At 39.8% G+C, this 9,289-nt stretch overlaps 2 protein-coding genes across 12 annotated transcripts in view; one reads left to right on the forward strand and one right to left on the reverse strand.

The window, feature by feature from the left end:
• dtnba (dystrobrevin, beta a) overlaps positions 1–656 on the reverse strand; it is a 44,718-nt gene extending 44,062 nt beyond the window's left edge. For 7 of the 9 annotated variants that reach the window (XR_005072552.1, XM_037086690.1, XM_037086688.1 and 4 more), the window contains exon 1: positions 215–355. The gene's annotated coding sequence lies outside the window, so the exon portion shown is untranslated. Of the gene's footprint in view, positions 1–214 lie in introns of all 9 variants that reach the window. The other 2 variants (XM_037086689.1, XM_037086685.1) reach the window with 2 other exon arrangements.
• A 45-nt stretch (positions 657–701) lies between these two features.
• On the forward strand, positions 702–7,447 carry LOC119012661 (toll-like receptor 5). 3 transcript variants are annotated; one of them, XM_037086681.1, is made up of 4 exons: positions 702–779; positions 3,033–3,092; positions 4,263–4,321; positions 5,113–7,447. In XM_037086681.1, the coding sequence occupies exons 3-4, from the start codon at positions 4,274–4,276 to the stop codon at positions 7,000–7,002; spliced, it is 1,938 nt and encodes a 645-aa protein (XP_036942576.1). In that variant the 5' UTR covers positions 702–779; positions 3,033–3,092; positions 4,263–4,273; the 3' UTR covers positions 7,003–7,447. The 3 variants fall into 3 exon arrangements, with proteins under 3 accessions (XP_036942576.1, XP_036942575.1, XP_036942574.1); XM_037086680.1 differs by lacking the exon at positions 702–779 and having other exon boundaries at positions 3,074–3,092; positions 4,188–4,321; XM_037086679.1 differs by lacking the exons at positions 702–779; positions 3,033–3,092 and having other exon boundaries at positions 3,144–4,321.
• Positions 7,448–9,289: the final 1,842 nt, after the last annotated feature.

Here is a 9,289-nt window from a genome sequence, read left to right on the forward strand (position 1 = left end):
GGGAAAGCTTGTGTGACATCTGAGCGGCCATATTGCAAAAAAAGTTTAACTCCCTGTTCACCTAAATTCACCGAGTTGAACGTGTTCTTAAACTTCTCAAACTCGGGCGAAACGGCACATTAGAAGTGAAACTTGCTCAAACTAAAACCAAAACTTCTCCTCTCCTGTTTGCATGCTAGCTATAACCCTTAAAAGTGAGACGAGGGTTACTCACCGGGAGTACTTTTCGGCAGGTATTCGTGGCCAAATACCAACATCAACACTGAAACGTGTGGCACTGACTTTAGCTAGCGGTTTATTTCTCTCTTCAGATGGCCGCTTCTTCTTTTCACCGCCTTTTGTATTTCCTCATTGGCTTGAATAATATCGTCCCGGCCCCGTTATTTATTTCCGTAGTAAGCCATGATTCACACCCTCCATACCCGGCCGCCGCTGCTGAACCGGTTACTGCTGTGATGAAGCGTACTATTTTTGAAAGAAAGTCACTCCTCTCCTCAGTCCAGTCCAGCCCCCTTTCCCTCTGACAGTGAGCGCTGCTGCTGCCTCTTACACCAACTTAACACGCTGGGCAGCCAGCACCAACAATGTTAGTATCATTCTACAGTTGGTACAATGTTATTAATCGATCAAATATGTCTATTACTTCACGCTGGGAGGATTTTATCGGTTGTCAGTGTCGAACCGTGGCAATATACAACGGTTAACGGTCGACCGTTACCTGTCCTGTTAAAACGTCAGAATCCCTCCATGAGGAAGCTACACCCTGAACATGTTTTAAGGTAACTTAACTTCATTCTAGTTTCTCCCACCATAGAAGACAACCATACATAGGTATTTTGGACTGCCATTTCAAACTTAAAGTATTAAATTACCTCAAGTCTATGAAATATTAACATAATATAATATTGGGGATTCTTTTCTACAGCCTGTCCAGTGGCATAAACAGACCATGTAAGCTAGGCCAATCTTGTAGCCGGCGGTTTTAACACAGTTGAACTTGATTAATATTTAATTTTGTGCTATTTTAGATGTCATCTTCACAACATTTAGTATGTAACCCTCACCTCTTGGTTTTTTTGTTTTGTTTTGTTTTTTTCTATGTTTGTTATTTATTTCTTTGTTTGTTTCTTAGCTGTACCAGAGTTAGCGAGCCTATGAGCTAATTTACTATGACAGTCCCGGAGATAAATTCAGAATTTGCTTTTGAATTGTAATAAAGGAGTGGAAATGGAAAAACTCAAAGTAAAAGTGAGCTGACCTCAAAAACTGTTGCCCACTGTAGTTAAAGTTGCACTGTGTCATTTTTTTAAAGGCCTGTATTCAAACAATGGCCCTTTTCACACACAGAGCAATACCACTGCAATCAAGGCCCGCCTTTGTCCCGCCTTTGTATTTTCACACTGAACCAAGCAGCGCTGGTATGAAGACGCTGCAGTGTGTCATTTCATACAGCGTGCCGCTGTTGCGGAACCAAAAGTGCTGCGTGACAGTACACACTATAATGTGGGGATCTGTGTGTTGTTTTCATGTATCCGCTGACTGCTCATGTCATATGGATGCTGTTATAATGTGTTGTGATTGAGATCCTGACCCACCATGCTTCATGGAAAGTTTCCTGGTCTAAGTAACATCACAGTCACATCAATGAAGACCCTCTCTGGCGCTCACTTGTGGAGAGGGGTGCTGTTTTCTAGGGGGAAGTTTACTGAAGACTCAGTAAGGAGGGCTGATCATCGCAGTGACTTATCATGTTTAAACTTGTTTTTTGAACTACAACAACACAATAGTAGAAGGTGACGAAGAAATTCCGAGTTACTGCTCAAAATCACATCACATAATCATCACCAATCAACCATGAAGCTGCCTGGCTCCAGCTGCCAGAGACCGACGCTGTTTTTCGGGCAGAAGTGACGGTAGATAAGACATGATGATAGCAAATTTTCCATGTGTGAATTTGTTTTTCTTCCACTCATATAAGTTGCTGAAGACACTACCTGCTACCAAATTACTGTTGTTGGTCTAGTAACTTTGCTTTGTTGGTTGAAGTTTGGGACATTTCTCTTTTATTTGATGAGTGAAGGATCTGTTTAGCTGTCAGATTGAACGCCATCAGACGGACATACCCCTGTCCTGTGTCCCAGCTTACCCTTACACACAGCCGTCATCTTGCCTCTGTTGCCGCTCCGTTACTACCTCCAGTGGCGGATCAGAGGCGGAATGGGGGGCCAGTTTCATTCCACCTCTGATCAACCAGTGGAGGTACTAACAGAGCTGCAACAGAGGCAAGATGTCGGTTGTGTGTAAGGTCACTTTTATACAGACGGTGAGGCGGAATATCAATGCAAAATTCCTGCCTTGAAAGGGCAGTGTGAAAGGGGCTAAAGAGGCAGAGATTTAGATGTACTTTAAAGCCATCTGTTTACATTTGTATTCAAAACAATAGAGCAAAACAGACTTGTATTTTGAGATATGGTAGGTTTGTAAGACAGACAGCACACATTTAGAACTATATGACCAAAAGAGACATGGAGCACTTTTAAATAACTTCACAGTACTCGGTTACATCTTATATTCCCATGTCTTTTTGAAACCGTTGCTCCTGAAATTTTGATTAATAGCTTTTTCTAGAAGAATCTGAGGTATTGTTGCCACAATGTCAGTCAACCTCTGTCTCGCTCTCTCTCTCTGTTTTGTGTTTAACATAGCTTCATTCTCCTGGGGTTGTGACATTCACCAGCCACGTGTGATTAAACTACACGTACGCACCTCTGCACTCGGCAGATTATAATTAGAATTAAGCAGTCACCATATTATACGAGCTATGCTTAATTTGGACATTAATTGATTATGATGTTGAAGTAATCGCAGGAATATTACAGGAGTGCTCAAGATTAATCGCTTTACCCTCATCTCCCACCTTCACTGAGAGCATTTGTAGTGTAAGCAGTTTTTTATACCATTGTTTAGATCTCATATTTTACATTGGAATGTATAATTTGTAGCTCATGTTGAGTGTTTATGCTGATGAACAGACTCTCAAACAGAACAGAGAACAGATGACAAGCTGGAACACAATTGCCCACTGTGAGTAGGTAAGTGGTTGAATAAGTACTCTTCAACACAAGTAATTCACCTTGTAACAATAAGTTAAAATTCCTTCATTCAAGAATAAAGTATAATGTACTTTCAAAAGTAAAAGTACTTATTGGGCAAAGAAGCCCATTTGAGAGTGTTATATTGTTATATTTAGCGTAGAATTGGAGTAATTTTAATATTACTAACAAAATATCACTAATATCTGATTGAGCTGACATTACTTTACGACCTGGAAGGTCTTGATATGTGAAAGAGGAAGAGCCTTTTGAGGAAATAGTGGGGAAAAACATAGCAACTCTGAAATGATTAACTCATTGGCTACACATTAAGCAAAATCAGACCAAATGTTTTCTAACACATCCTGTGACTAAAGCAGTTTCCCATCAAATTCACCAAATTTGTTCAGTACATATCAGTGTAACTGAATTTCACATATCATTTCATCACTTGCAGGATTACATAATTACTGGAATATTTTTAAGATGCTGAACATCTTATATGTGATGATTACTCACACTGAAATACACTACACAAAGTTTTATAATAATAAGATAATCATAAATTGGATGGAAGATCAAAACATTCACTTGTTTCATGTTGTATGAAAATGTATACCTGAAATAACAACTGTGTGTCCTTTTCTGTATTTTTGACATCCATTGGGATTTCATCTTAAGTATATTTGTAGTTGAGATGGTATCTTTTCAGTTTTTCCTATAATGATATAAAAGGTTTTCACTGAAATCCATATATTTTAAAACATCGTCTGAATCTTTCATACAATGTTGGAAACAATATTCCAGACATAATTTACACAACAAAACTATAGAAACCTGTCAACATCAGATTTTTGGAAATAAATCTGCCAATTAAGCAAGACAATGTGTCAGCCTAATATCAACACACAACAACAGAACATACATTACATAGCAACAGCCGCAAGTGAACCAGTGTACTTCCCATTTTCATGTCAATCTGGCCAAATAATAGGAAATTCCACTCAGTGTCATGTTTACACAACGGGGTCAATGCATTGACCAACACAAGTGACGCAAAGATTTCAGATAAAAGGTGGCCAACATTCTCTGCAGTTTAGAGGTCTGGTTTACTACCAAGACTGCACCGTTATTGGAGTTGTTGTATTGGAGTTGGATTTCTTCTGGCAGGCAGCGTGAAGATGCGGATGCTCTGTCTTCAGGTGATCGTCATCTGTGTTTTCCTACAGGTAGGTGGACATATGGTATAATAGAGATGTGTAAATGGACACTTTGTTTATACTGCAACTATGAAAATAGAAATGTGGCCTTAAATTTGAAGACAAGGCGACTTTACTTGTAAAGCATATTTTCTTAAATTTTTTTTCTTTTTTTGCTTTAACATGTCTAGTAACTGGGTAATATTGCTAAAAGAGGTAAGATGTATCTGTAAAGACTGTATCCTAAAGGACACAATTACATAAAGGGAGAGATGATGAATAATGGTGTTGAATTACTTCCAGACTAATGACAGACTGTAAACAGATGCTATTATGTCTTCTATTAGAAAATGCAACTTCTATAAAAAGGGAGACATCATTTGATTAACAAGGATTTATTGCCTTTGACTAAACCAGACTTTTAATTAGTTGTAACCTCATAAATGTTAGGTACTGATCGTCATGAGACACTTTTTTGGTGTGACAGTGCAGCAGGCTTCTCTTTAGCAGTTTGTATCCTACATTAATTGTGACTGTTGTGTTTAAACTGTGTACAGTAGTGTACAATTTAATGAACAGCTGCTGCAAGAGTGATTGTGTTGCTTTTGACAGACAATTGATTTAACAAGTAAAGATAATTTGTATTTCAGTATTATCACTATATCACTAAAAATAATGTTAGTGTTGAGTTTTGTCACTTGTGTGTTTTCCTGTTCTCATCTCTTCACCCAAGTTGGGAATTTGACTCAACAATCAACCTTGAAGTTATTATTGGTTGAATTAATTAAAAAAACACTCACGTTTCAAATTTTCCCTCGCAGGTGCCAGGTTGTTTCCCGTCATGCCTCATCGTCGGCTCTGTAGCCAACTGTGCCTCCAGGAATCTCCACTCAGTTCCTCCTCTCCCTCCCAACATCACCCACCTGTTCCTGGAGATGAACCGCATTGCTGAGATCAACTCCACCTCCCTGTCAGACCTGAAGGAGCTGCAGGAGCTGGACCTCGGTCAACAGCACGTTCCTGCATTTGTGATTAGGAACAATGCGTTCAGTGGACAAAGACGTCTGAGGAAGCTGGTGCTCGGCTATAACAAAGGCATTCAACTGGAACCAAATGCTTTCGAGGGACTGTCTGGTTTGAAGAACCTCTACCTGGATTACTGCTCCCTTGATGACGCCATACTGATGGAGAACTACCTGGAGCCACTGTCTAATTTAGAGACTCTTGACCTCTTTGGTAACAAGATTAAGAGACTCCAGCCTGCAATGTTCTTTGCAAACATGACTAATTTGAAAGATGTGAATCTCAAGCTGAACATGATTCACAACATCTGTGAGTCTGATTTGGTTGGTTTCCGGGGAAAGCACTTCGAGGTTCTGAACTTGGACTCTGTTCTGTTTAAGGCCATGTCTAGTCCAGGTTTTGACTGGCAGACATGTGGGAACCCTTTCAGGGGAATGTCCTTTCAGACACTCGACCTGTCAAACAACGGGTTCAGTATCCGTGAATTAAAGCAGCTCTTCAGAGCCATTGAGGGGACGAAGATCTTCTGTCTCAAACTGTCAGGACACATAGGTAGAGGATTTTCATTCCATAATCTCCCTGATCCAGACCGCAGCACGTTTGAGGGCCTGAAGAACAGCTCCATCCTCACTTTGGATCTGTCGAAAAACAGGATTTTTTCATTGCAACGAGGGGTTTTTAGTCAGCTGAAAGAGGTCGCAACTATTGACATTTCTCAGAACCGCTTGAACCAGATCCACAGGGATGCCTTTGAGGGTCTTCAGGGTCATTTAAAAATGCTCAACCTGTCACACAACCTGCTGGGGGAAATCCGTTCTTACAATTTTGCCTCTCTGACAAACCTGAAAGTGCTGGACTTGTCTCACAATCACATTGGTGTACTTGGTTTTCGCTCATTTGAAGCACTTGTCAACTTGAAAGCATTGATTCTAACAGGAAATTCGTTGCGAGACCTTGGCTTCCCTGCGTCTCTACCCAGCTTGGATTATCTCCTGTTGAACGACAACAAGTTGACCTCCTCATCAGTATTCAGTCTCACACAGTTTGCCGATAATGCCATGCATCTGGACATTAGTGACAACAGATTAACAGACCTGGGGGGTGTTTACACCATTCTGGCTCAGCTGGAGCGCCTCCAGCATCTCTTCTATGGAGGAAACACCATCAGGAAGTGCATACTCAATCAACAAGTATCAGCAGCTGATTTGGATAATTTCCAAACTCTCGATCTTCACAGCAGCTCTCTGCAGTTGATTTGGTCTCAGGGGCAATGCCTGAATCTGTTTGACAACCTCAGAGATGTTACTGTTCTCAACTTGAGCTCCAATGCACTGCAGTCTCTTCCTAAGGACGTTTTCAAGGGTCTCCGGTCAGTAGTGATAATGGATCTCTCATTCAATGCCTTGACCTATCTGCAGCCTGACATCCTACCAAAAAGTCTTCAGGTTCTCAACCTGTCTAACAACTTCATCGCCTCGCCTGACCCCACTGCTTTTCGCTCTCTCAGCGCACTCGACCTCAGTGTGAACCGATTTCGCTGCAATCCAAACCTGAAGAGCTTCCTGACTTGGCTGAGCAACACAAACGTGACCTTCCTGAGTCCCGTCAAAGAGCTCAGATGTGAATTTCCTTCTAGCTTCTATAATGTACGTCTGTTAGAGTACTCCACTCAGGTCTCACACCAGTGAAAGTACATAAAGGGGAAGAGATACATGTTTTCTTTTAGGATGATGCCTGTTATATAGATTGCAAAAGTTGACTTTACTTTAAAAAAAAAAAGAAAAAAAGTCAGGAAACCGATCACCTCAGAGTCAAGTTGACTTAAATGTGAACTGCACAAGCTGAAAAATGTTAGCAATTTAAGAAATATTAGTCTGCTATACTTGACCACTCTTATTATAATAAGTTAAACAAGGTTTATATTGTTAATTTGAGATTATAACATGAATTTGCAAGTGCAAGATACTGTAATCTCAGAAAAAAAATAGTAAAGATGTATTAAAAACCTGTAAATTACTTATCCATGATCATGTAATAAGACTGTTGAAATTTGTAATTCATGTATATATAGATGTAAATCAAAATTTATCTCCAGAATAAAAAGATGATAGAATAAGCATCGCTGAATCAAAAGTTGCTTCTGCTTCTGATTTTTTAAAGGGTTTTGGGGATGAGTTCTGACATGAGAGCAGGTTTTGTTGATACTGTGTTTAGGCATTATTGTGTGAGTCTATCGTTGTACCAGCAGGGGTAGCTGCAGAACAGTCCTAAAAGCCTTTTTGGCTTTAAAAGACACATTTCTTTTCCAGTGAATATTGGGTGACGGTCCAGCCCCTAAAAGATCACTAGAGGGTGGCTTGGAAAATGGATAGATGGAGGACTTCTGGTAGATTTAAGCAGAAAACAAATCGACAGGGTGTGCTGGTAACATTGGCGTAGACTTCAGAGGGGTGCAGATTACACATACTCATCAATACTTATAACATGTGCATTTGTCCCAACTAATAAAACCATTACAGCAGCTGACTTTTAGCAGTCCATTATGTTTTGAGTTATTACAATGCATGGAATTAGCATGATTCCTTAAGCAAAATTCCTTTAAGGCAGCACCCCTGTATCCCCAGCTTAATGTATGTACCTTATAAAACTGAAATGACACCTATGCCCTTGGTTGATAAATCGTCTGTGGAACCTGGCACTGAAGTAAAGATGATATTGTCAATACATATCCTGTCATTTGGTATTGTGATGATGGTGCTCCCACATAGGAGGTGTAAAACACATCTGAACTAAACCACTCAGCATTTAAATTTTCCACTCCTGTATTTAGGTATTTCTTATGATTCATCGCCTGCTTTATATTGTAGGTTAATCAGTAATGTAACCCTATTTTATCTGAGATATGTTTTCTTATTTTTGAGGAAAAGGAAAGAGGATAAAACAAAAACAAGCACATCCAGAAGGTATCAGTAACAATAACCACAGTCATGAATGAATTGAATACAAAGATGTTTCATCCTTTTTTTTTAAAAAATAAAAAATAAAAAAAAAGACACAGCATGTTAGTCTTTTCCGTACTGGCGTACTGGGTCCCAGTTCATATGAAACACATCTCCTCTGCCTTCATCATGGAGTCTCAGTACTTCCAGATGTAATGTGTTCGACACGTCTATCAACTTCCATTTTCCACACACGCAGGATTAACTTTTTTTCCAATCACCAATCCAAACAAAACAGCGGGTTTTTTTTGTTTTTTTTTATCATGCTTATTTGCACGAGAAGAAGAACTAGTCGCTCCAAGAATAGCTATGAGTGGGTAGGGTTCCCACCGCTTCCCAAAATATTTCTTCCAATATGTGTCCAGTTTACTGCATGACCAAAAAGAATGTGCTAGGTCACTGGTTACAGACTGGCATCGGTTGCAAAACGGGTGAGACTTCAGTAAGAGTAACCCAATGTTTAAGCCACAATCAGTTTTTGTTCCAGCAGACATACTTTCATTCTTAACCTTGCATGAAAACTCTGCATTGAATGTAGCATTTCATCTGACACTGTGTCTGAAGGCTCACCGGAGATGCTGTTTTCACTTCTCTGTGACCTACATCAGTTTCCTCTGCCCCAGTTAATAGCAGTTCATGTTAAACCTGGAGACAATAAAAGAGGGCAAACACAGGCAGCATCAAATATAAACAGGCTGGTTGTTATCAGATCAAATAATGTATCTATTCTTCCTCATGCTGACAACAACCACAGACAGAACTCTGTACAACTAGAGGAAGTAAATGTAACCTTAAAAGGGCACTATGTAGTTTTGGAGAAGAAAGTCAAACTTAGAACTGAAATATTAATGAGGTGATAATACAAACTGAAAAATATTGATTTTTTTCCATAACTGAATAAGCAAGCTGTTCTCACCACCAGGAAAATAAGTTGCCCAGAAGATTGTTTGAATCTGGAAAGGTGGCAGGGTCCGCC

The sequence above is a fragment of the Acanthopagrus latus genome, chromosome 22 (genome assembly GCF_904848185.1).
Source record: "Acanthopagrus latus isolate v.2019 chromosome 22, fAcaLat1.1, whole genome shotgun sequence".
Classification (NCBI taxonomy): domain Eukaryota; kingdom Metazoa; phylum Chordata; class Actinopteri; order Spariformes; family Sparidae; genus Acanthopagrus; species Acanthopagrus latus.